Source organism: Rattus rattus, chromosome 8 (genome assembly GCF_011064425.1).
Source record: "Rattus rattus isolate New Zealand chromosome 8, Rrattus_CSIRO_v1, whole genome shotgun sequence".
NCBI classification, from domain to species: domain Eukaryota; kingdom Metazoa; phylum Chordata; class Mammalia; order Rodentia; family Muridae; genus Rattus; species Rattus rattus.
Window position 1 is genome coordinate 99,991,685 of NC_046161.1, and position 27,486 is coordinate 100,019,170.

General features: G+C 46.1%; 1 protein-coding gene and 1 non-coding gene across 2 annotated transcripts; both read left to right on the forward strand.

Annotated features, from left to right (window-relative positions):
* The first annotated feature begins 1,957 nt into the window (after window positions 1–1,957).
* On the forward strand, window positions 1,958–2,098 carry LOC116908445. The gene has a single exon (XR_004388968.1). It is a non-coding gene; the product is annotated as a U4 spliceosomal RNA (small nuclear RNA).
* A 4,627-nt stretch (window positions 2,099–6,725) lies between these two features.
* On the forward strand, window positions 6,726–26,614 carry Slc25a20 (solute carrier family 25 member 20). Its single transcript, XM_032910662.1, has 9 exons — window positions 6,726–7,007; window positions 10,702–10,794; window positions 15,252–15,379; window positions 18,991–19,081; window positions 21,118–21,235; window positions 22,756–22,828; window positions 23,157–23,266; window positions 25,059–25,183; window positions 25,803–26,614. The coding sequence occupies exons 1-9, from the start codon at window positions 6,903–6,905 to the stop codon at window positions 25,863–25,865; spliced, it is 906 nt and encodes a 301-aa protein (XP_032766553.1). The 5' UTR covers window positions 6,726–6,902; the 3' UTR covers window positions 25,866–26,614.
* The last annotated feature ends 872 nt before the right edge of the window (window positions 26,615–27,486 follow it).

The following is a 27,486-nucleotide window of genomic DNA, read 5'->3' on the forward strand; positions in this document are numbered from 1 at the left end:
TGGACAAAACCTATATGTAAATCATGGTACCCGTAAAGGATTCAAATCACATTTTTCACAACTAATTTTCAGGTATCACTTTGAATTATTGGTAACAGTTCCACTCCAGTGAGTACTTACATCTCCTGCCCCACATGGGGCATATATATATATATATATATATATATATATATATATCCACCAAAACTAGATAAGATTGATGGGAACTGGATATAGATCTCTCCTGAGAGATAACAGCCAGAGCATGTCAAATACAGAGATGAATTCTAGCAACAAACCACGGAACTGAGAATGAGACCCCCGTTGGAGGAATTAGAGAAAGGATTGAAAGAGCTAAAGGGACTTACAACCCCATAAGAACAACAATGCCAACCAACCAGAGCTTCCAGGGGCTAAACCACTACCGAAAGACTATACATGAACTGACCCAAGGCTCCAATTGCATATGAGAAAGAAAGAAAAAGAAGAAGAAGCCTTACACCTGCAAATTACAGAACATAGGTGCTCACGTATCAGGTCCTATTTTATATGAGAAACTTAGTGGAACCTTAGATTTTGGTTTTGTGTCCCGGGACCATTCCAGCCCCCTTTCACTGTAGGTACTATAGGACAATGGCCCTCAGGACTCCAATACCTCCCACATGCACAGACTCGATAGTGACTAAGAGTACTTCTGCTCCAGCAGAGGACCTGAGTGCAGTTCCTAACACCCACATGTAGGTTCAGGACTGCTTTTTTCTACAGGCTCAAGTCCAAACACGGAGCACATGTACTCACAAACGCTCACACACGTACCAATATTTTTCAAAAGTTTAGATTCCCTCTCAAGCTCCAGCATTGTAACATAAAATGGCTCACCTACAATCTCCTGAGTTTGCATGTGCCATAGCATAGGTACATATATGGCTTTACCCCAAAGTTTGAATCGACATCATGAAGTTCAATGCAGTTTTGTGGTGTGGTCCTACACCTTAAACCTGGCCAAGGTAACCAAAGAGCTGAAGGAGGGCTACGAGCGCCTTAAGACAACACTGCAAGACAATACATCTTTATTGCTCTGCAGAGATCTGCTCAAAAGGGTGGGCTAATACCTAGTGATTATTATGTATATGGTAACAGGAAAAGTATATTAACAGCAGGAATCTTTCCTAAAATGATTTTCTCCTGAGCCTTGCAGACCATCTCAGGAGGATTACCTGCAAGTTATTAGCTTGTCCTATGATGGCTCCTTGTGTGTGTGTGTGTGTGTGTGCACGCACGCCTGCGTGTGTAATTGGATCTCTATGAGTTCAAGGCCTGCCTAGTCTACAGAGCAACTTCCAGCACAGCCAGACACAGAGAAACACTGTCTCAAAAAACAATAAAAAACCTTTTAAAAATTGAAACAAACAAACAAACAGCATATACAAAAAACCAAAAAACAAACAACATATAGACATATATAGTGGGGAGAAGAAATGGACAGGAGAAATGGCTCAACACTTAAAAGCATTAACTATTCTTATAGAAAACCTGGGTTTAGTTCCTAGCACCCATATAGAAGCACACAACTATCTGTAACTCCAGTTCCAGGGATCTGATGCCCTCTAATGGCCTGTTCAGGCATTGCATGTAGGAGATGACTACATGCATGCATGCAAAACAAGTGAAAACACTGGTTTAACCTCCACCCTCAAAAAAAAAAAGGTGGGGGCTGGGGATTTAGCTCAGTGGTAGAGCGCTTACCTTGGAAAGCGCAAGGCCCTGGGTTCGGGTCCTCAGCTCCAAAAAAAAAAAAAACCAAAAAAAAAAAAAAAAAAAAAAAAAGGTGGTGTGGTATGTGGCACATCCCTTTAATCCCAGCACTGGAAAGGCAGAGGCAACTGGAACTCTATGAGTTCAAGGCCAGCTTAGTCTGCAGAGCAACTTCTAGCACAGCCAGGGCTACACAGGGAAAACCTGTCTCAAAAACAAAACAAGCTTTGCGCAGTGGCAGTATCGTAGCCAATGAGGTTTATCCGAGGCGCGATTATTGCTAATTGAAAACTTTTTCAAAAACCCTGCCATGAGGACTTGCCATATAGTCGGCATTGGCAATTTTTGACAGTCTCTACGGAGACTGAATAAAAAACAAAAACAAAAAAAAAACCAAAACAAAACAAAAAGCTTTTTAAAAATTAAACAAACAAACAAACAGTGAGACTTTATCAAAGCCAGAACAGCAAAGATGACACGTTTAATCCCAGCAATCCAGAGGCTAAGAGAGAAGGATTACTAGGAGTCTGAGCCCAGCCTGAAACACACAGCAAGTATCAAGCCATCAGGGCTACGTTGTAGACCAAATATACCAAAACAAAACAAAAGCCCTACCTATGGACACAGGAAATGGTTCCTTCTGAAGGTCATAAGCAACGCCCTCCCCTGGTCTCTCAGATGAATAGTCTCTAGAACTGGAAGGGTAATGGCCTGTGTTTAAGCCACTCCAATAGAACAATGAGGAAGAAACCTAACTGAGTAGAACTAATGGTCACTCCGGAAGGGGAAGATTTCACAAAAGGATGCTCACAAAGGGAAGGCCTGACTATCAAAGGCCTTTTGCAGACACGGCTGATACCTCCTGTGCCGTAGTAGCTGGTTTAGGATGGGAGTAGCAGCAGGAGATTCAATGACGCTGGGAGAGCCTGAATCTTGGCCTCCACCTAAATCACCAGTATAAGGATCAGGTCAGACAGAAAGGGTGGACCTGCCCTTGTAGGCACAAAGTTCCTCTCCTCTCAAAAACTAACTAAATAAATAAACCCTACTTTAACTCTTCATTTCTTCCTTCCTTCCAAACAAAAATAGCAACCGACTCCGGTTGACTAGTTGGCCGTTTACTTTTGTGTTTGTTTGAGAAAAGGTCTCTCTGTGTAGTCCTGGCTGGCCTCAAACTCACAGTTGCCATCTTCTCTGCCTCCTGATCGCTGGAATTAAAGACATGAACTAACACGCCTTGCCTGCTCAGATTTCTTCCTGTTGTTTTTAAGATTCATTTGATTGTTATGGGCCTGGAACGGGCTATGTTAAGAGTACAGAGGACCCGTGTTTGATTATGATTTCCAGCACTCACTCACAGGGGTGTTTTACCTGCACGCATGTGTGCACCAAGTTTGTGCTTGGTACCCAGGGAGGCCAAAAGGTTTGGGATCCACTGGAACTAGAGTTACAGACGGCTGTGAGCTGGCATGTGGGTGCTGGAAATTGGAACTAAAGTCAGGTCTTCCGGAAGAGCAGCCAGTTGCTCTTAATTGCTGAGTCATCTCTCCAGCCTGGCTGTTCGGTGTTTTCATCTGCTGCTGGTAGTCCTTCTGGAGAGCCAAGTGTCACCTGATAGACAGGCCTTGAGTGGGTTACTTGCTCCCCATGGCTTGCTCTTTTATAGAATCCATGACCACCGGCCCAGGGATGACACCACCCACACCGGGTTGGGCCCTCCCCCATCAATTACTAATTTAAAAAAATGCCCAATCTTAAGGAGGTCTTTTCTTAACAGACATTCTCTCCTCTCAGATGACTATATTTTGTGTCAAGTTGACATAAGACTAGCCAGCACTTCCTCCTTTTTCTCCCCTCTTCCTCTTTTTGCCTTTATTATTCATTTATTTATTACTTTAGAGAGGCTCTCATGTAGCTTGGAGTGGGATCTAGAAACTCGAATGCACCGATGGAAACTGTGGCACACATCTTGTCTCAGGATTTTACTGCTGTGAGGAGACCACGTGACCAAGGCAACTCTTATGAAGATAAACATTTAAGTGGGGGTGGCTTATAGTTTCAGAGGTTCAGTCCATTATCATCATGACGGGAGCATGACACTGTGCATGGCAGATGTGGGGCTGGAGGAACCAAAAGTTCTACATCTTGATCTGAAGTCAGCCAGGAGACTGGCTTACACTGACTGGGTGGGTGGAGACCTTGAAGCCTGCCTCCAACAAGCCCACACCTCCCAGGAGTGCCACTTTCCATGGGCTAAGCATATTCAAGCCACCACGCACCTGCAATCCCAGCACTTGGGAGGCAGAGGCAAAAGGATCAGCAGAAGTTTAAGTCTGACCTGATCTAAATAGCTGGTTCTAAGCCAGCCAGGGCTATATGCCAAAGGACCTGTCTCAAAAACAAACAAAAATGCCTAGTCCTCCTCCTCTATGTCCCATGTTCAAGCATTGCAGACAGACATGCTCTACTATGCCTCATGTATGGGGCAGATGGGTGGGGGTGGGGGGAGTTGACAGAGTTGCATGAGCCCCGGTATAGGTATGGACCCCAGAGATGCCCTTAGAATCCTTTATTACTCTCTGCCTCATTCCTTTGAGACAGAGTCTCTTCCTGAACTGGGAACATGAGTTTTTGGGCTGGGCAGGCAGCCAGCCATCAACTCCCAGTGATCTCTGACTCGGCTTCCACCCACCCACCCAGCCACCCACTCGAGGTTACAGGCAATCACACAACCCCGTTCGACTTGTTCTGCCTGTGCTGCAATCAGGTCCTCGAGGCTGTGCAGCAAGCTCTCTTAACCACCGGACCAAATCTCCAGCCTCCCTCCTCCACCTTCCAGTCCACAGGGGCTCACTATGCTGCCCACTATGGCCTTTAAGTGCCCATCCCCCAGAGTTTTCAAAGTTCACACAACCACGCGTGGGTATTGCTCTTTTCCTGCGTCCCTCTAACCAGTTGCCAAGCAGCCACGTTTTCAGACATTCTCTGAGCACCGAAGCGCAAGGAGACTGATAGCTGCTGCCGGGTTTCTCCTGGTGCCTCTGCTTCCTATTTCTTCCTCTGCCATGTTTGCCTCTTGCCTTCCCTATCCCTAACCTGGGATGCTATCATTAACTCAGCTGGCTGTTCTGCTCCCGTCTCCCCCTGAAATAAATTGATTCAGTGAAGACAGATTTTCCAAAACAAATCTGATTGTGTCACTGTTGTGTCTGAAATTCCTCCACGGTACCTCATTACCTCCTAAGAAAAGAATTGGGTGGGCTGGAAAGATGGCTCAGTGGTTAAGAGCACTAGCTGATCTTCCAGAGGAACTGGGTTCAATTCCTGGCACAATAGGACGTCTAAACTGTCTATAACTCCAGTTCCAGGGCATCTGAAACCCTCTCATCAATGTGCATAAAGAATAAAATTAAATTAACTTGTATATTTGTATGGTTTTTTGTATATTGTTCCAACCTGCTTGCCCTCCATTCTCCCATAAGTCTTTGGGACCTCCATCACTTCCTGGTTCTAATGTTCCTGACTCTCCCATCCCTTTGGAAACCCTTGCTTATAATGACTGCAGATTCTTTGGTCTCCTACGTCTTGGTTACTTCTTTATTTTTCAGGCCCTTCCTCATCTATTTGCTCTCTAAACACTGGAAGGGAAAGGGTTCCAGGGGTTCTGAGGGCTTCCACTCCCTTGATGATCTAATTTCACTGGTTAACATTGAATTTAACCACTAGCCTGAGCCTCTTTTCAGAATCCTGGATCAAGAGCTAGAGCTATTAATAGAAATCTCAAACTAATTATGTCTAAAATGTCCTTTACCGTCCTCTAACCTGCTTCACCCGTCGCTTCCCCAACCTCACTTAAAGATGACATCTTCTCTCTAGTTGCTAAGGCCAAAAACATTAGCATCGATCTGTAAGTCTCTCTTATAAAACTTTTTCTAAAAAAAAAAAAATTTCATTTTTATTTTGTGTTTTTGAGTCTTTGCTTCCATGAATTTATATGTGCCTGGTGCCCAAAGAGGCCAAAAGAGGGCATTAGATCTCATGGAACTGTAGTTTCAGACAGTTCTGAGCTGCCACGTAGGTGCAGGGAACAGAACCTAGGTACTCTGTAAAAGCAGCTAGCTCTCTGAACTGCTGAGCCATCTCGCCCGCTTCTGCACATGGGTGGTGAATGGAATGAATTTCCATTTACTAACAGGTCCTTTGGGTTTTCCTCTCACCATCTGACCACTCTTCATTAATGACTCGGCTATGTGGTAGTCCAAACCAACATTTCTACTCACAACCTTTAACTTTCTCGACCAGCAGTTAACAGGGATCCTTTTTTTATTTGTTTGTTTGTTTTTAAATCTCATCTCAGATTGCTATTCGCCATCCAAAACCTGTCATAGAAGAGACTCACAGTGAGGCAGAAAGTTCCTCCTGATGAGTATTTCTTCTCTGTCCTCCCCAGCTACTCCAATACCCCACCCCAACCCTCCCCCACCCCTGTGGTTTCTCAGACTTGAAACACAGGTCATCTCAGAGTTTTTGAATTTTCTTTATTTTCTGACAGAAAGGTCCTTCACCTCTTTACCCCGTACCCATGGACAGGGTTCATTCCCATGCCCTACAGCTTAATCCTTTACCTTCCTAATGAGATCGTCTTTTGCTTAACTAATTAGTTACAAATTATTTGTCTTGTACACTTTACTTCTCGGATTTATTTTCCTACAGATTGATTTTTACCATAGGACATACTATGCATCTTTTCACTTTGTCAAAGAGGAGGGACCTGTATGGGGTGCCTCCACTCTTCAGCACCTATAAAAGAGTGGCTGTCAAGCAAAACGGTGTGTGCGACCTCTGTGGAGTGCACAGGTCATCGGACCATAGAGGACCAGAGAAAGAATAAAACCTCAAGTCTAAGAAGACTTCCTGGAGGAGAAAGTCCATGACAATCATTCCCAAGCCCCTCCCACACAGCTTAGGGAAAGCTCCGCCCACTAAGGAGGAGTGGCAACCGGAAGTAGACTTCGGGCGGAAGCCAGGCTAGTCCGCCTGGGCCCTCTTTCCGACCTGCCCACGGCCCCGCCCACCTTAATGTAGGTGAAAGGTCGGTGTAGCCGCTTGGACAGCGGAGCAAGATCAAGATTGCCAGGAGCTGCAAGTAGACTGACAGAAGACTGACCATGGCAGAGGAGCCGAAACCCATCAGTCCGCTTAAGAACCTCCTGGCCGGCGGCTTTGGCGGCATGTGCCTGGTGTTTGTGGGGCACCCCTTGGACACGGTCAAGGTGCGCAAAGTGTGGATTGGGGAGCTTGTGAAGGAAGGCCCGGGGGTGGGGGAGACGTGGAAAGTAGGGACCGCCGCGAGGTGCTGCCTCTGGACAGAAGTGGAGCCGGGCCGGTGGATGCTTCCGTGGGAAGTTTACGGAGGGTTGGTATGTAATTTACTAGTACAGTACGCGCTGCTTCACCTAACCGGGCCAAAGGATCTGCATTCAACTTTCTAGCACCTCAAAAAACAATTTTTTCCCCCTCGAGAATCAGTACAAACTGGGCAGAGGCTATACCTCGCTCTCTAAGAGCCCGATAGCTCCAATTTCAAGGTCTTTGTACGATAGTCTTTTCTGACCCCACAGCACTTCTTTGGTGAGAAAGAAAAGGCTGCTCTCTGTGCCCAGTTAACCCTAATATTGTTATAAAGATTTAACAGGTTATCTGTAGTCACAGCCTCCCCAACAAAGGACAAAGGTGGCAGAGATGTCCTTTGACACAGTCTCATGAAGCCAGTGTGCCTCATAGCCTTTCTCTTGGGCACTTTTCGTTGCCTGGAGATGCACCTGACCATTTTCAGCCAGTCACTCACTGCAGGCTAAGCTGCGTAGTCGTCGTCCCTCCCACCCCCCTAGGAAGCAGTGACCAGCCAGGCTCAGGTGTGGAAATTGAGGTCCCACAATTTAAGGAAACTCATTAGAACTTGTTCCTGGACCTTTCTCTCCTCAGCCTTCCATTCAGGCTATATTCAATGACTTAGGTCACATATGAGCTCATATAAACTCATAGCTTATAGTTTTTTCCTTCTTTTTCCTGGACATAGACCTCAAGGAAAATGACAGGTCACAGCCAGGATGAGCCTGAGGGAAGAAGACATGAGTCTTTTGTGCGTATGGATGGCTTGTTGCTGGGGCATGGGACCCAGAGAAGATGTGACTCTCATAAGGGTGGTAACCTCAGTTGGGGCTCGATAGGATGTCGGATCCAGTTTCCTCCGAAAGAGATAGTATCCAAGGTTCTTCCTCTGGTAGGCTTGACAGATGATGGCCTCTGTTCAAAGTGAAGCTCACCAAAGACAGCTCATTCTGGGGAGATTCTGTAGTATAATGCAATGAGAAATCAGATCCTAGCTGCAGCAGCAGCTTAGTGCTTTTAGGGCAGTAGCTGGTTCAAGTAGCTCTGTCTAGCAAGGGAAAGCTTGTCTGGCCTTTAGTTCTAACCTTGTTTCTCAGAGGCAGAAATCTTGTCCTGCACATCTGAGACTTTTAAAAAAACAACGTCCCGACTCCTTATCTAAGTGTTACTCCTATTTGTATCCTCCTGTTCTTGATGTCACTCCCAGCGAGGGCCTGGTGACCTCTGTACTGAATTAGAAATGACTGAAAATGTTCACTGGCATGTTGACCCCAGAAGACTTGACCTTGTAGTGTAAACCAAACCCACAGCTGACTGCTGTCCTTTTGACCTCAGAAAGCTAGGTGGTCACCAACTAAAAGCTGACGCTTTTGTGATTTGGGTTTTTTGTTTTTAAAGATGTATTTATTTATTATATGCAAGTACACTGTAGCTGTCTTTAGACACACCAGAGGAGGGCATCAGGTTGGGGTTTGTTTTTGTTTTTGTGGTTTTTTTTTTTTTCTTTCTTTCAAGACAGTTTCATGTATCCTATGCTGGCCTAAAACTCATTACGTAGCAGAAGACCTTGAACTTCTGACCTTCTTCTGCCTCCCGAGTACTTGAAGGTTCTTTCAAAGTTTCAAAGAAACTAAGCCTTGGCCCATATGCCCTGTTCAGTAAGAATTGCCACACTTCAGAACTGGGGTGTGGGAAAATTTATGGACAGTAGTGTTGGAGCAGGCATTGAAAAGCCAGGCTGATATTTGCTGGGTGTAGCAGTTCATGCCTTAATTCCAGTACTCGGGAGGCAGAGGCAGGCAGATCTCTGTGAGTTCAAGGCCAGCCTGGTTGACAAAGGACAGCCAGGGTAATACACAGAGAAGTGCTGCCTCCAAAAACAAAAACAAGCAAATAAAAAAATTAAAATTAAAAAATAAAAGAAAGAAAAAATTAAAAAAAAAAGACTGATTTCTGACTGGAAGACTAGGGAGAGCTATATATAACCCAGTGGCATGGGGAGGTGTCTTAGGTCTGAGAACACTGGAGACTTGCAGTTTTTAAGAGACGAAGATTGATTTCTTACGTTCTGGAGGCTGGGAGTGCCAAGATGGACTGGTCTACGCTCGCCTGGCTGTTTGTGCTATGTCACCCTACGGTGGAAGACGGAAGGGCAAGAGAGTAAGAGGTCAGACTCGAGTCCTATAGTCTTTGGCTGCATTAATCCATTCATGAACAGACCCGGCTATCAGGTCTTACCTGACAACACTGTTACTGTTTTGTGGTTAACTTCCAACGTGTCGTTTGGGGTAAGAGTAAAGGCAAGCCAGGCATGAGGTTGGATTTGGGGGCTGGGATATAATATCAGCTGAGGAGGGCTCTAGGCTCTCACTGGTTGGGATGGCTAAGGAGGTCATGACGAGGACATTTAAAAAAAGGAACACAAGGGACATTTAAAAAAAGGTCACGGGGTTGGGGATTTAGCTCAGGGGTTAGAGCGCTTTCCTTGCAAGCGCAAAGCCCTGGGGTCGGGCCCCAATTCCGAAAAAAAAAAAAAAAAAAAAAAAAAAAAAAAAGTCACTGGGGTGAGGATGTAGCCACTGAGCCATCTCAACAAGTTTTAGGGGTGGTTTTTTTGTTTGTTTTGTTTTATTTATTTATTTATTTATTTATTTTCCTTAGACAGGGTTTCTCTGTGAGTAGCCCTGGCTGTCTTGGGACTCTCATTATAAACAGGCTGGCCTCAAACTCAGAGATCTGCCTGCCTCTGCCTCCTGAGTGCTAGGACTAAAGGCCACCATGCCCAGCCAAACAGACATTTCCCTACCCCTTTAGTGGAACGTTATGCCTACCATGGAGGATCTGAAGGTGTGCACAAGTGATGAGAAACAGTGGCAGCCCCTGGACAGTATGACAGTTGTGTCCCATAAACCCTAAGATTTGCATGTCAACCCTACTACCTAGGGGACAGCTTTCTCACTGGGACATGTTAGGTCCTAACACACACAACAAGAAAGATTTATACAGAAGTGGAAAAGAGGGCTGGAGAGATGGCTCAGTCATTAAGAGCACTGGCTGCTGGGGCTGGAGAGATAGCTCAGCGGTTAAGAGCACCGACTGCTCTTCCAGAGGTCCTGAGTTCAATTCTCCACAACCACAGGGTAGCTCACAACCATCTGTAATGGGATCTGATGCCCTCTTCTGGTGTGTCTGAAGACAGCGACAGTGTACTGATATATAATAAATAAATAAATAAAACTTAAAAAAAAAAAGGATGAGCACTGCTACACAGGGAAACCCCATCTCAAAACCCAAAAGTAAATAACTAAATTGAATGAGCGCGAATGGGGTGAAAGCGAAGTCTGAATCGATCAGAAGAAAATGCCGAAGACATCTACGTGGCGCACATTTCCCGGTTTAAATGACGGTGAAGGGCTGAGGATACAGCTCGGTGGGAAAAGTGCTTATGCAGGGCTCTAGGTTCGGTCTCCAGCCCTAGATGTGTGGAGGAGGAGCAGGAAGGGAGGGGGAGAGGAGTTGGATCATCGACGGTAATTGGTAATTCTAGAAGGTGATCGTTTTAGTTTCTGGTTTCAGGTCCGACTGCAGACACAACCACCAAGTTTGCCTGGACAGCCACCTATGTACTCTGGGACCATCGACTGTTTCCGGAAGACTCTTTTTAGAGAGGTATGCTTCTGGTGCTGGGCATCCCTTACTCAGAGGGCTGCATCCGGGGGTTGGCGAGGAAGAAGGCTGTGAGATTCTGCTGGCCACAGCTGAAGCTCCCTAGCCGTGTCCTCCTCCTTCACTGTGGAGCCTGGTAATCCCAGCTACTGGGCATACAGATGGAGGTACTAGCAAGGCGTAACTGAAGCTGTGAATTGGATGAAAATTCACTTCTTGCCCTACGGTAGCGCTTCCCAGTAATCCTAGCACTTGAAAAGCTTAGATAGGAGGATCTTAGGTCCAGGTCAGCTGGGCTATGTGGAGAGCTCCTGTATCAAAAAGACACTGAAGCTGGAGAAGTGGCCTGGCAGGTGAGAGCACTTACCATCCATGCAGAGGACCCAGGTTTGGAACCCAGCACCCAACCATTCATAACTCCAGTTCCAGGGGATCCTAACCCTCTTCTAGCCTCTGAGGACACTAGCGTGTGTGTGTGTGTGTGTGTGTGTGTGTGTGTGTGTGTGTGTGTGTGTGTGTGTGTAAAACACCCATAACATAGATAATCTGAAGAAAGTGATCAAAAATCCAACCAAAAGGAAATGTGTGAGGTTTGGAGAAGAAAGAAGGCCAGCAACAGAGCCTCTGTACTCCTAGTCAGGGACATTTAATTTTGTTAGAGTTATCTGACTATATAATTTTTAATAGAATTATTTTTTAAAAATTATGCATATGAATGTCCACGTGTGTTCCTGATTCCTGTGGAGGTCAGAAAATGGAGCCAGATCCTATGGAAATGGAATTATGGATGGTTGTGAACCACCACGTGGGCGTCAGGAGTTGAACCCAGTTCCTTAGCGAAAGCAGCACGTGCTCTACACCCCGAACCATCTCTCTAGTCCCTTTCTGCTTGGTTTGGTGTTTTGAGTTGGTGTCTCATACTGCACCCATGCTGTACTTGGGCTCCCACTAATCCTACCTGGCTCTCCCAAGGTCAGAGACTACAATCGTGCTAGAATACAGCTTGCCTATGATTACCTATCAACCACACTATTGAGCATGCAGAAACTGGAGGTCGAATGTCACCGGGAAGTACACAGGTGCTGGGAAGGGATGGCTCATCCTTGCTGTGGACGTTCCCAGGCTCCCGCCGGACTCAGTGTAGGAGGAAGGCCTTGAGGCAGAGCCTGCTCAGCTCTCTCACCCAAGGTGGCTCTGCCTTTCTTCTTTCTTATATCTGGAGCCAGGATGGAGTCTGATCAGGGTCTCATGGGGTAAGCTCCAAACTGCAGTTCTATCCAGAGAGTTCTCTGCGAGAGAACCAAGTCTAAAGTCTCTTTTTTTTTTTTTTTAAAGATTTATTAAATCCCCAACCCTTTTTTTTTTTATTTACTATATATAAGTACACTGTAGCTTCTTCAGACACACCAGAAGAGGGCATCAGACCTCTTTACAGATGGTTGTGAACCACCATGTGGTTGCTGGGATTTGAACTCAGGACCTCTGGAAGAGCAGTCAATGCTCTTAACCACTGAGCCATCTCTCCAGCCCCTAAAGTCTCTTGATCAACACATGTTTGAGCTGTATCTTGGGTGTGAGGGGAAGGGCTTACGTAAATCCAGTGCCTAAGTCAGGCCCGAGAAACACGCTTATAGATTCGTATTTACATGTTTATAGATTTCCTGGGAGGGTGAGACAGGAGGATCACCACAGCTGAGTTGGAACCAGTTTAGGAAATATACTGGGAAAACAAAAACCAGGAAGAAAACAATACAGACCTAAGTCTGCAGAACTCAGCAGGCTTTATTAGTCTGGATTCGCACACCTCCCTGATTTTTCCAGACTTAGCTCTGTTTTCTGGAGCTGCCAGGAGGTGTACTTCCTGAAGCTGGCAGGTCACGGAAGGAGGACTAGATGAGTTGTCAGGGGTCACACGTGGCCCCTGAGGAACTGGGCATCCTCCCCATCCCAGTGTAGAACTGCGGGAGAGGCTCTGATGGACCTTGCCACATTGTGCTCTGCCCCTCTCCACCAGATCTCCGTCCTGTCCCTGTTCATTGCCTCTGCACTTTGCCCGTGGTGAGTGCCTGCAGCCTACGGCACTGCCAGGCTTTTGTGGGATCCAGGAGGAATCTTTTTTATTTCCCCCCCTCAGTTTTTTTGGCTTTTCCAGTCAGGGTTTCTCTGTGTAGCTCTGCCTGTCCTGGATCTCATTCTGTAGACCTCAGTGTCCTCAAACTCAGAGATCTACCAGCCTCTACCTCCTGAGTGCTCGGATTAAAGGGATGCACCATCACCACATGAGACTCCCAGGAGGAGCACTAAAAGGTACATGTGTGGCCCTTTGGCTCCTGAAAGATTCGGGTGTTGGAGGGTCTGCATTGAGAACAGTTCTTCAACCTGGAGCTGGGGTCCCTTTCCACTGTGCAGCTGCCCTGTGTCAGGAGCAGTCTTACCCCATATTTTTGCTATTTGTTTTAAAAATTATTTTCCTTATTAAAGTTATACAGGCAAATAGCCCGCAAACCTTATTCCCTTCCTGCTGCAGAGGCGAGGGCTCTCACCTCCTTCAGTTGTTTGCCCTGCTGCTGCCTGAGTGGCGCATTTGCGACTGTCCTTTACATGTTTATGCATCTGAACACACATCTCAGCTGCTCCAGCCGCCTCGTTGTGGTAGATTGTTTAACTCTTACAGTTCCTCTTCTTGCTTCCTTGCCCTGCGTAGCTATGTAATTTTTTTTTTTTTGGAGCTGGGGACCAAACCCAGGGCCTTGCGCTTGCTAGGCAGGTGCTCTACCACTGAGCTAAATCCCCAACCCCAGCCATGTAATTTTTAATCACATTTTGTGACTTAATCCATTTCACCTCTATTTCATTTGCAGGGATGAGGGGCTGATCCAGGTCTTGTACATGCCGAGTACTCTGAGCTACACTTCAATCCCTCAGTTTATTTTTGTGATCACGACTGTATGTCTTGCCCCATTCCCCTTTTTGAGAGATCTAATCTTATTTTGAAGGCCAGATGACCTCAAATTTGAGTCCTCTTGCCTCTGCTCCCGAGAGCCGCTAACACAGGCCTGTGCTTCTATGCCCAGCTCTTGCCTTTCCTTTTTTTTTTTTTTTTTTTTTTTTTTTTTTTAAATTCTTTTTTTCGGAGCTGGGGACCGAACCCAGGGCCTTGCGCTTCCTAGGCAAGCGCTCTACCACTGAGCTAAATCCCCAACCCTTGCCTTTCCTTTTTAAGATGTGTTTATGTGCAAGAGTGTTTTACCTGCATGTATCTGTGTGCACATGTTTGCCTTGTGCCAACAGAGATCAGAAAAAACTCTTTTTTTTTTTTTTAATTTTTTTTTTTTGGGCTGAGGACCGACCCAGGGCCTTGTGCTTGCTAGGCAAGTGCTCTCTACCACTGAGCTAAATCCCCAACCCCAGAAAAACTCTTAACTGATGCTACCTACTTCCAGGCCTGACCTACTCTACTCCTAAGTCCTTTAAAATTATTTTTTTTTTTGCTGACCAGGTGTGGTAGCAGGGACTTTAATCTCAGCACTGTGAGAAGCAGAGGCGGAATCTCTTTGAATTCAAAGCCATCCTGGTCTACATAAGAAGTTCCAGACTAGCCAGGGATACAGAGTGAAACCCTGTCTCCAAAAAAAACCCAAAAGGCATTTTTTAAAAATATTTATTTTCTTTACATATATGAGTACACTGTAGCTGTCTTCAGATACACCAGAATAGGGCATCAGATCTCATTACAAATGGTTGTGAGCCACCATGTGGTTGCTGGGAATTGAACTCAGGACCTTTGGAAGAGCAGTCGGTGCTCTTAACCGCTGAGCCATCTCTCCAGCCCACCCACCAAAAAGCATTTTAAGACAAGATTTCACTAAATGGCCCAGGCTGGTCTTAAATTTACATTGTATCCCATGCACATCTGTAATCCCAGCACTCAGGAGGCAAAGGCAGATAGATTCCAGGCCAGCATGCTCTACATAGCAAGCTCCGGAGAGACCCTATCTCAGAGAAGAAAAAGAAAGAAATATGCCTGAGGACAGGTACCTAAGGTTGATCTCTGACCTATGCGTGCACATATGTGCACTGGCATACAGGTGTGTATCTAAACATGCATGCATGCACACACACATACACACACACACACACACACACACACACACACACACACAAAAACAAATGGGGGCAGGGAGAATAAATCTCTCTATGCTTAGAAAGGTAGAGAAGGAAGCTAGAGGTTAGAGCCTATAAGGCTCCCCTTTGTTAGTGGTGGGGTGCTGGGGTACGGCTCAGAGGCCAGGGTACAGCCCAGAGACTGGGGTGCAGCTCAGAGGCTGGGGTGCAGCTGGGGTTCTGCTCAGAGGTGAGCTTTTGTTTGGCCCTTGGTTTGATCCCCAGCTGAGATTGGTTTGTCCCACTGAGACAGCAGTGATACTCAAGTCAGACTCTGTCTCTGTGGTCCCTTGCAGGGCATCACAGGGCTGTATCGGGGCATGGCTGCACCCATCATTGGAGTCACCCCTATGTTCGCCGTGTGCTTCTTTGGGTTTGGTTTGGGGAAGAGACTACAGCAGAAATCTCCAGAGGATGAACTTACGTAAGTATTCTCGGGCTGCTCTTCTTGGTGTTGTATGTGGGAAGGGAAAAATCTTGACCCCTGAGGCTGTCCCTGGGCCCCTCAAGGGAGTAGCTGAGTTTCCTGTGTTCTGTGAAATGAAAGGGTAAAAGAAGAAAAGAGCCCCCTCCCACCTCTTTTCCAGGTTGTCATTAATTTCTTATGCGTTGTAAAACCCCTCTGTATACTGCCCACTGCACACATTGGGGACAAATTCTTCAGGGGTTCTTACTGCCACATCAAGGATAAAAGTAAATTTGTTTGATGTTAACTGGTTAAGAGAAGGTTCCAGGGGCTGGAGAGATGGCTCAGTGGTTAAAGGCACTTGTTACTTTGCATCGGCAACCTACATGGTGGCTCACAAATGTCTTTAACTCCAGTTCCAGCAGATCAGACGTCGTCTGACTTTCTCAGGCACCAGGCACATTCCTGGTGTATGTACTTACTGGCTGCCGAAACACTCATGTACATAAACTTTAAGAAGGGCTCCCTTGTAACCAAAGATGACCTTGAGTTTCTGATTCTCTTGCCTCTACCTATTATGTCCTGGGATGACAATTGTGTACCACCACCCCTGGTTTTATGCCGGGCAGGGGGTTTGAGCCCAGGATCTTGAACACACAGTCTCCCAAATGAGATATATCCCCAGCCTTTGTTGTATCTTCTTTACATTTTTTTAAAATAATTATTTTGTTATTTTATGTGTATGGTATTTTGCCTGCCTAGCTGTGCACCACGTGGGTGCAGTACCCAAGAAGGCCAGAAGAGGGTGTCAGATCTCTTAGTATTGATGGTTCAGACTGAAGAGCTGCCTGGTAGCTCCTTGGAATTGAACCTGAGTCCTTTGGAAGAGCAGCCCCAATGTTCTTAACTACTGAGCATATCGGGCCCTTTGTATATTCTTTCAGTAAATTTTTAGAGTTAGTTTGTGTATAAAGAGACAACTGAGTCAGAATTATACCTCAACATTTTAAAAAAATAGTTAATGTGTAAACTTCTCAGGACACAGGAGAATGTTGAGTGAAACTCTTGATTTGACAAGGTGTCCTCAGTCTTGAGCCATATAGGTTAACAACTCCTGAAAAGGCACAAGAGTCACCAGGGCTCGCAAGGCTGGCATCTCGGAGCTCAAGGGAGGAAATTAGGTATCACATGCTTGTACTCTCACCATACCAGCTCATCACAGGCTCCAAGAGAGTCTAAGCTACAGATAAAGGTGTTTGTAACGGGAAGTTCCGTTTCTGGAGTCATGGTATTCTGAGTGTGTCTAGATACATTCAAGGTCTCCAGGTGGGAGCCGTTTGGTTTTGGTTTTGGCTTTGTTTAAGCAGTTGGATTGTTGGCGGACCAAGGACCTAGGGATACATATCGTCTCTGAATACCTGCTCCTGCAATGTGACAGCTCACAGTTGTACCACACTTATGGGCTGTGTTCCCACATAGTAACATCAGCACAAGAGAAACAGCCTTTCTTTAGGAGCAGAGTGGGACACCTCGGGCCCCATCCTGTCCCATCATCCTGTCTGCCTTGCTACAGTTACCTCCCCACAGTGCCATTTAGCATGGAAAAGAGGTTTACAGGAGCTCTGGTATGGAAACACAGGAGACCCAGCACTCACAAACACCTCCTTGAAATGGGGGTGGGAGTAGCCAAGTAGGCCAGGTACTCAGAGTGTCTGCGTGGCACTATTTAGGGAACAGTCCCTAAGGTTGGGTATCCTGGGAAGAATGGAGGTTGATGGTGTTATGGAGGGGGGCAATTTAGTTACTGAGATGACTCCTTTTGGGGACAGTAATGTAAATGGGGACCGTGACGTTGGATATATATGCAAACGCAAGCGAGTCTCCTATGCCATCTGGGCCAGGCCTACAGGCAGAGAGTGGGTGTTTGTTTTTGCAGAAAACTGTCAATTAAACAGTGGTTACAGCTCTTTTAAATAGGCGCACACTTTAAACAAGTGACAGTTCTGAGGCTTGAAAGTGGGACCTCACACACGCCAGCCCTGTGCACTGAGTTGCATATCCCACCTTTTATTTGTTTTACTTTTTTGAGACAGAGTCTCACCATACAGGCTTGAGTGGCCTGGACCTGGCTATGTAAACCAGGATAGCCCCAGACTCAGAGTTGTTCCAATCTCTGCTTCCTGTGTGCTGGAATTAAAGCGTGCACCAACCCCAGTCCTCTTTTATTATGTGTTTGTTTATCTATTTTTTGGGGGGGGGTTGTTTTTTGGTTTGTTTGTTTGTTGGCTTTTCAAGACAGGGTTTCTCTGTGTAGCCTTGGCTGTCCTGGAATTCTTGTAAACCAGGCTGGCCTGAACTCATAGAGATTTGCCTGCCTTGGACAGACTGGGACCAAAGGCGTGTGTCACCTCACCCCGCTTTTACTCCATTCCTGAGACAACCTATCACTGTGTTGTGGGGCTAGCCTTCAATTTATTCTGTAGCTTAGACAAGCCTTGAACCTACAAGATCTTCTTGTCTCAGCTTCCCAAGGAGCTAGAGCACCACACAGTCCCAAAGATCTGTATATTGATACAAACTGGTGCAAGCTCTTTGAAGACAATTCACATCACATTTAAACATGGCGGCCCCACCTATAGTCCTAATGCTTGGCAAGTGGAGGGAGGAAGATCAGGAATTCAGAATCATCTTCAGTGAGATCAGGCAGCAGCAGCATGAGCTGCATAATATTCCTGTCTAAAGACAAAACAAGGGCTGGAGAGATGGCCCAGTGATTAAGAGCACTGACTGCTCTTCCAGAGGTCCTGAGTTCAATTCCCAGCAACCACATGGTGGCTCACAACCATCTATAATGGGATCTGATGCCTTCTTCTGGTGTGTCTGAAGACAGCAATGGTGTACTCACATAAAATAAATAAATCTTAAAAAAATAAAAAAAAAAGAAACAAAATCCAAAGTCTTTTGATTGTTTGACTGTCAGCCTATGTGCTTGGTTTGTTGTCTGAAGTAGATGTGTGAGCCTTGTGTGGGGTGAATACACGGAAGAACTGGGCTGTCAAAACTGTTGCCATTCCTAATGGGAAGGAGCTCGGACGTCCACAGTTACTGAAGGTAGCAGGCTCCTGGGTGAAAACTGTATCTCACTATAAAGCTTTCCTCAAGAATGAGGAGACTTCAAGTGTGCACCTACTGTGTGCACCTCACAGGTCTCCTGTTCTTGACATTGAGACTCTTGCTCTGGAAAATTTGACATCAGAATCTGTAAATTTTTTTTTTTTTTTTTTTTTTTTTTTTTTTGAGCTGGGGACCGAACAGGGCCTTGCGCTTGCTAGGCAAGCGCCTACCACTGAGCTAAATCCCCAACCCCTAGAATCTGTAAATTCTGATTTACTCTTGGCCGTGCTTCTCCCCCGACTACATATTAACTTTTCCTAACAAAACCTACCCTCGGGGTTGGGGGTTTAACTCAGTGGTAGAGCACTTGCCTAGAAAGCGCAAGGCCCTGGGTTTGGTCCTCAGCTCCGGAAAAAAAAAACAAAAAACAAAACAAAAAACCTACCCTCTGCTGGGACTGACTCAGTCCTCGGTGGTAACTACAGATGGTTGCTCTGGTCTTGTTCTCAATGCAGCTACCCGCAGCTGTTTACGGCTGGGATGTTATCTGGTGTGTTCACCACAGGAATCATGACCCCTGGAGAACGGATCAAATGCTTACTGCAGGTAAGGTTGGAGGCTGGGAGCAGGAGAGACGCACACATCTCTCACGAATATTAGTAGTTTTGTGGGGTTTGTTGTTTTGAGTCACAGTTTTGTTATATGTCACAGGCTAGCCTCAAACTCATGATCCTCCTGCCTCAGTCTCCCCATGGTTGCCTTACAGGCAAGTGCTGAGGCTTTGGTCATGTTCTGCCTTGCCTGGATTTATATTTATGTTCTATGAAGTCTTTAGGCCAGTTGTGTGAAACATGTTTTCAGAAACATGGAAGAATCAAGAACTAGATACCAGCTGTTGTGGTGCCTTCCCAGTAGGCAAATGCTGATGATGAGGCAGGAGGGGCCACACAGCTACAGTCCCAGCACTCGGGAGGCTGAGGAGGGGGCTTGAGTTCCAGGACAGCCAGAGCTACATAAAGAGACCCTGTCCCAAAACAAACAAACCAAAACGTAAAACCCAAACACAAGAACAAAATTATAGAGTGGCATTTACTGCATATTGGGCAGTAAATGGAGACGTACAACATCTTGGGCAGGAGCAGCCTCCCTTCTACCTTCGATGAGAGCAGATATAGCTCTGTAGTAGGTTATCTGTTTAGCAACCTACAAGACCATGTAGTGCGAGGTCCATGCTAAAGAGGGATACCAGTTGCCCTCAGTTTCTGAAGCGCTGCTGACAGGGGCAGAAGAGTTTGGATGGAGGCATCATGTGACATTTTACTCTACTGCCTTAGTTTTCGTTTTGTTTGGGCTTTATTGGATTTTTGTTTGTTTTTGAGACAGTCTTACGTAGCCCGAGAGACATGTACTTACAAGCTACGTGTCCATACGCTTACTCTGTAGAGAATAGTAGCCTTGACTCCTAGTCCTCCCGTCTCTTCCTCTCAGAGGCTGGCATTACAGGCAGGCAACCATCATGCCTGGTTTGGAAAAAAATGTTATTTTTAAAGACCATTTTAAAAAGTATTATTGGGATGGGGCACATAGGCCACAGTGCATCGAGGACTTCAGGACAACGTTGTGGGTCAGTTCTGGGGTCAAGCCTAGGTCTCCAGGCTTACACAACACGTGCCCTTATCTGCGGAGTCATCTCGCTGTCCTTTATAGCCCTGGCTGGCCTGGAACACACTGTATAGACCAGGCTGGCCTCTAACTCAGAGAGTTCTGCCTGCTTTTGTCTCCAGAGTACTAGCATTAAAGGTGTGTGCCATGATTTTGGTTGTTTTGAAAGACAGTCTTTAAAACAAAACAAAATAAAGATAAAATATTATTATTATATATCCCAGGTTGGCATGAAACTCACAAGTGAGCACCAAGCTGGCCTTGAAGCTTTAGTAATTCTTGTCTCTCTGTCTCTCTGATTATAGGCATGTACTGCCCATGCAGCAGAAATATAAACCCTGGCTAGCCTCATACTTACTAAGTAGCTTGGGATGACCCCAGCCGGACTCCTTGCCTTCTTGCCTCTGACCTCCCAAGTGCAGGAGTACATTGTTGGTCTCCCACTCCTGGTCTTGTCTTTACCGACTGATTCCCATTGTTGTAGTTCCTGGGTCCTTTCCTCTTTGCTGCTGTTGAATGAGGTGGCCATTGAGCCTTTTATCAAGTTTACTTTTCCAGTTTGAAATTTTGTTTGGTTCTCCTCTGTGTATTCTAATTTCTCTGCCGAAACTACCCATTTCTTCACTGTGGCTATTTTCATGTTTTAAGCATATTCATAATTTTTCATTAAAGGATTTTTATCATGGCTATTTTAAGAAATCTTTGTCAGACAGTTCTAACATCTCTGGCATCTTGCTGGTGAGTGTGTGTGCGTGTGTGCATGCGTGTGTTTGAGCAGGTATGTGTGTGTACATGTGGAGGCCAGGGGCCAGCCTCACTGTCCCTAAGGGCCCACCCACCTTTTCTTTTGAGACAGGCTTTCTCATTAGCCTGAGGCTCTGTGACAAGGTGAGGCTAGCCAGCTGGCGAGCCCCAAGCCCGCGGGGTCTGTCAGTTCCAACACTGCTGTTTTTAACCTGGTGACCTTCCATCCCTCCCAGATTCAGGCTTCTTCAGGGAAAAACAAATACAGTGGTACCTTGGACTGTGCAAAGAAGCTGTATCAGGAGTTTGGGATCCGTGGCTTCTACAAAGGGACTGTGCTCACTCTCATGCGAGGTAAACTCTGAAACTCTGTACTTTAAGTCACCTGGGAAGGTCAGCTGTGAGCCTGCCTGTGAGAAGCTTTCCTGAATGTCTAGATCATGGTGTATGCCCTACAAACTTGTAGTGTATTTCCTGGTTATAGGCAGCCCCACCCAGGGTGGACACAGAGAAGGATGGAGAGAAAGTTCATCTTTCTTGAATGTCTTCGGAGGGGGAGACATGACCTGGGAAGGTAGAGGCTTCTAGGTAGAAATCATGGCTGAAGGGATGAGAAGGGAAAGACTTAGGAATAGTGGGAAAACTCTTCATGGCCTGTGCGTGCGAGGCAGTGCTCTACCATTGAGCTACACTCCCAGACCTCCTCTTGGTGTGACAGGCAGGGTTCCCGCAGCAGAGACAGCCTCATCCTGAGATGGCACAGACAATTAGCTGTGGCCATGAATGGGTATATTAGTGGTGACCACCTGCAGGAGACCTGGAAGATGAATTATATCAATTTTACACTCACACCAGTGCTTGGCTCTCAGCAGCATCTGATAGCTGGGACTGATTATTAAAAATAGGATGTAACTGGGTGGTGGTGCAGCCCCTTTAATCCCAGCACTTGGTAGGTAGAGGAGAAGGTCGAGGCAGCTGGAGCTCTGAGATTGAGGCCATCCTGTTTTATAAAGTGAGTTTGAAGGCTACACAGAAAAACCCTGTCTCAAAAAACCAAAACCAACCAACCAACCAAACCAACAAATAAAAAAGGATGTGGGGCTGGAGAGATGGCTCAGTGGTGTAGAGCCTGGCTACCTTTCTAGACTACTCAGGTTTAGTTCCCAGCACCCACGTCTCAGCTCATCAACCTCTGTAACTCCAGTTCTGGAGGATCTGATGCCTTCTTCTGGCCTGTATGGGCATTGCACATGTATGGTGCACGGACACATGCAGGTAAAATATTCATATATGTTTAAAAAAAAAAGGCTAAAAAAATTTAAACCAGAAAGGATATAGCTGCTAGACCTTCTCAGGATCTTTCTAGGAAGAGCACACTTGGTGCACTGAGGATGTATACAGACGATAACATCATTCACACCAAGCAGGCTCTATTTATGTGTTTATACTATATATGTTTATATATAGTAAAATATATTGAATATACTTTAATATAGAGTGATATAAATATGTATTTAATATAAATATATTTATATTGTGCTTAATATAGATTTGTAAATTTAATATAAATTCATGTTAATATATGTATTTATATAGTATGTATTATGTACTTATTCTTATATTTGTTTACAGTCTATTTATTTTATGTTATATTTATTATTTATATGTAAATATAAATTACATCTTTGTATGTAAGACAAGGAAAAGAAGGCCATGAATTTGAAAGAGAGCAAGGTGGTAGCTCATGGAGCACTAGGAGGGAAGAAAGAGAGGGGGAAATGATGTAATTATAAACCTTAGGAATCTTTGAAGAGTCTAGTGCCTGTCCGTGGAGATTTTATGAATTTTTAATTCGTTTTTCTTGCCACCGACAGATGTTCCTGCCAGTGGGATGTATTTCATGACATACGAATGGCTTAAAAATCTCTTCACTCCACAGGGAAAGAGGTGAGAAGAACGTTAGAATGTGGAAGCCGTTCCCACTGCTGGGTAGGCTGTCCTCTCTGGTAGTAGGTCTGAAGCAGACATACTCGTTCTTTGCCCCCTGATTGGTTCCTTCAGTAGCTGCTGGGGTACGGCTAACACCACCTACCCTGTACCTACCCCGTCCAGGAGGATTCTGAATGCCACACGGAACCTCCTCCAGCAGAGTGGCAGCTGCCAGGCCCCAGAGCTTGAGCCTCTTCCCCAGTAACTTCCTCCCTGCGTGTGGTGGAGGAACTGGTCTAAATGCTGCTGCCAGGCTGTTGTCTGACTGGGTTGTGATGTTCTGCAGTGTCCATGACCTCAGTGTGCCTCGGGTCCTGGTGGCTGGCGGCTTTGCAGGGATCTTCAACTGGGTTGTGGCAATCCCCCCAGACGTGCTCAAGTCTCGATTCCAGACCGGTGAGTGGTGTGGATGTGGGTGGAACATGTCTAGCATTGACTACCCTGGAGTACAGAGGTTTTGCTCTTGCTGTTTGGAAAGGGGTCATCTAGGGCAGGCTGGCCTCTAACTTGCTATATAACCAAGAATGATCTTGAATTCTTTTTTTTTTTTTTTTCATCTTTATTAACTTGAGTATTTCTTATTTACATTTCAATTGTTATTCCCTTCCCGGTTTCTGGGCCAACATCCCCTAACCCCTCTCCATCCCCTTCTCTATGGGTGTTCCCCTCCCCATTCTCCCCCCATTACTGCCCTCCCCCCAACAATCACGTTCACTGGGGGTTCAGTCTTGGCAGGACCCAGGGCTTCCCCTTCCACTGGTGCTCTTACTAGGCTATTCATTGCTACCTATGAGGTTGGAGCTCAGGGTCAGTCCATGTGTAGTCTTTGGGTAGTGGCTTAGTCCCTGGAAGCTCTGGTTGGTTGGCATTGTTGTTCATATGGGGTCTCAAGCCCCTTCAAGCTCTTCCAGTCCTTTCTCTGATTCCTTCAACGGGGGTCCCTTTCTCAGTTCAGTGGTTTGCTGCTGGCATTCGCCTATGTACTTGCTGTATTCTGGCTGTGTCTCTCAGGAGAGATCTACATCCGGTTCCTGTCGGCCTCCATTTCGTTGCTTCATCCATCTTATGTAGTTTGGTGGCTGTATATGTATGGGCCACATGTGGGGCAGGCTCTGAATGGGTGTTCCTTCTGCCTCTGTTCTAAACTTTGGCCCCCTATCCCTTCCCAAGGGTATTCTTGTTCCCCTTTTAAAGAAGGAGTGAAGCACTCACATTTTGGTCATCCGTCTTGAGTTTCATGTGTTCTGTGCATCTAGGGCAATTCAAGCATTTGGGCTAATATCCACTTATCAATGAGTGCATACCATGTGTGTTTTTCTGTGATTGGTTACCTCACTCAGGATGATATTTTCCAGTTCCATCCATTTGCCTATGAATTTCATAAAGCCATTTTTTTTAAAGATTTATTCATTTATTATATATAAGTACACTGCAGCTGTCCTCAGACACACCAGAAGAGGGCAACAGATCTCCTTACAGATGGCTGTGAGCCACCATGTGGTTGCTGGGAATTGAACTCAGGACCTCTGGAAGAGCAGTCGGTGCTCCCAACTGCTGAGCCATCTCTCCAGCCCAAGCCATTGTTTTTGATAGCTGAGTAATATTCCATTGTGTAGACGTACCACATTTTCTGTATCCATTCCTCTGTTGAAGGGCATCTGGGTTCTTTCCAGCTTCTGGCTATTATAAATAAGGCTGCGATGAACATAGTGGAGCACATGTCTTTGTTATATGTTGGGGCATCTTCTTGCTCCCTGCCTCTCCCTCCCAAGTGCTGCTCATAAGCAAGCGTGTGCCCTGGAGTGCCGAGGTCTTAAGATTCTGAGGATAGACCCTCTCCTTTCCAATGTCTGCCTGAACAACCTTCTCCTTCACATTCATACTCTAGATTTACTTTCATGTCAGCCTAAACAGAAAATAAAAAAGCCTTATTGTTCCTCTTCAACATGGCCAGAGGCTGTTTAATTCAATTTTTAAGTCCTTTGGCACTAATAATCTAGACATTCCCGTCTTTGCCCCAGTGTGAGCTGAGCTGCGGAGTGCTGCTAAGTTGTAGCCTTCAAAGTATCCTTGTCCTGGTGCTATTTCTGACCCAACAGATGTAATTATTAGATTGTTGTCATGTGGGTTACCATGGTCAGGTCACAAAGCTTCTTAGAGCTTTAAAAAATTGGGTTCTGCCCTGCAGCACCTCCTGGAAAATATCCTAATGGTTTCAGAGATGTGTTGAGAGAGCTGATCCGAGAAGAAGGAGTCACCTCCTTGTACAAAGGGTTCAATGCAGTCATGATCCGAGCCTTCCCAGCCAATGCTGTGAGTATTTGATGGGGCTGTGATTCCTTCCTGCTGGATGGGTGGGAGGATCTGGCTTTGGCTCGCTCTTGGGATTGCACTGCAGCTCAGCATGGAGGCTCAGCCAGGGCTTCCACATCTGCTTGCTTTCCTGCAGCTGCCTGCAGAGCTCCTTAAGGTCAGGGACTTGAATATTTACCTGCTTTTCAGAAGTGGGGGTTGCAGGACATAGATATTCTCTCTCTCTCTCTCTCTCTCTCTCTCTCTCTCTCTCTCTCTCACACTCTCACACACACACACACACACACTCTCTCACACACACACACACACACACACACACACATGACTCTTGGGAGTCAGTGACTGTAACTCCCCTTTTCCACTCCATCCCCCTCTTTCTTCCTCTAACAGGGCTCTACTGTGTAGTCCAAGTGGGTCACGTTGGTTTCAAACTGGAGATCTCCCTGATTTAGCTTCCAGAGTGTTGGGTGCACAGGTGTTTATTGCCACAGCCAGCTTAAGTTGCTCCCTTAATCTGGGTGGGAATGGGATTAGGAAGGGGCTAACCCCTCCTCAGATGGGATCTACAAGTAGTCACTCTCTTTTTCTGGTTTTTCTTTTCCACCCAACCTCATCTTAGGCCTGTTTCCTTGGCTTTGAAATTGCCATGAAGATCCTCAATTGGATTGCCCCCAACTTGTGAGGCTGAAGACTGTTGAAGACCGGTGGATGCTGGAAGACTGTTGCTGAGAAGCAGGGGCAGGACTGGGAAGCCCCGAGGGTGAGGGGAGGGAAGTGGTGTGATCAGAGCCCCAGGCATGACTGTGATGGTGAAACTGTTGCCTTAATGACATCCTCTACCTTATGTAACTCGGTGCCATTTTGAAACTTGAATATAGAAGGTTTCCAGAGAATTGGAAATGGAATAAATACTTTATAGACTCGCTACCTTTGACCAAATTGCCACCTACTGGTTGACTGAAGGCCCTACCTACTATACTCAAATACTCCTTATCAAAGAGTTGATGGCTGACTCTCAGGATGCCCCTTGCCTATTCTCAACCAGCTAACCCAGGAGCTGGAATCTTTAATTGCTAGCCATGAAAACCCAAGAGATGTCCACAGTGCCATCTACTCCTGGCCATACACGGGGATGTGGATGTGAAGCACACATCTGTCTGCCCAAAGGACTAGGCAGATAATACCTAAGGTTAGCCCACCTGTTAACCACTGGTTTTTGATATTTTTACACAAGAGATAATAATAATAAAACGACAATTGTCTAAACCCCCTGGAGAAGGTGGAGAATTTTCCCTCCTACACAGTGATGACAGCTCCAGCCTCCTGGGATAAGTGTGAAAGCCACAATGTAGGAAGGCTCTTTTTGCACATTCTTCCCCCATGAGAGCACTCAGTTTTAACAGGAAACAATAAATATTGTTTCTAATTTTTCCATTGTGTGATATTTTCTCTCATGATTCAGGGCACTTCAGCAGGGGTAGGCTGTACCTTGGAGGCTGTCAGGGATCCAGTGTCTATTTCTGGAGGCCATAGGCTGGGCCTCTAGTAGGGAAGGAGGCTGTTTCGGCTGGCCTGGATTTCTCTGGCTCTCTTGATGTTCAAAGGAAGATGGGTGGGGCTGAGAGACTTGACTGGTGTCTGTCTGGCAGGCTGGCCACCACTGACCTGGCTTGTAGTTCAGCCTTCATTGTCCTTCCTGTCCTGAGCATGTCACACGGCTGTCTGAGTTTACAGATGGCAAGTTAGTCGTCCTAAAAGGACATAAACAGTCCCGAGTCAGGGGTGGCTGTGGTCGGCACTTGCTGTATGCAGTGCATCAAGTGTACCCATCCTGGTTTGATTCATTCTACCATGATGATACGCAGGTCTGGGCAGAAGAGGTTGGAAGAGGCTGGGTGGGGAGTCCTAAGCTACATGGCAGAGCTTGGTACAGGGAGCTTGGCTTTCTTGGCACTGTCCTCCCTGGCCAGTGTCACTTCCTGCCTCATAGCAGCCCCACAGAGATCCTTGGGACTTGGCTTTAGAATTATCACACTGAGCATGAGGGACAGAGGGACCTTCACCTGGGAGTCACCTGGGGTGTGTAGCTAACCGTGCAGGAAGACGAAGATTAGAGAGTTCAAAGAAGAACACTATTCAAAGCACTATATTTCTGAGTGAGAATTGTGGCTTAAGTATGGGGGCTCAGAGGGTAACGGTATGTGCCACCAAGACTGGCCGCCCCGATTTGATCCCTTGGTCCCACATGGTGGAAGGAGAGAATATTTTTTTTTAAATTTATTTTATGTATGTGACTTCACTGT

Excerpts from the sequence above, each read along its gene's own strand:
- Slc25a20 (XM_032910662.1), top strand. The coding sequence starts at position 6,903 with ATGGCAGAGGAGCCGAAACCCATCAGTCCGCTTAAGAACCTCCTGGCC. Across the intron at positions 22,829-23,156 it reads TTCACTCCACAGGGAAAGAG|TGTCCATGACCTCAGTGTGC; the intron begins GTGAGAAGAACG and ends GATGTTCTGCAG. Across the intron at positions 25,184-25,802 it reads GAGCCTTCCCAGCCAATGCT|GCCTGTTTCCTTGGCTTTGA; the intron begins GTGAGTATTTGA and ends ACCTCATCTTAG.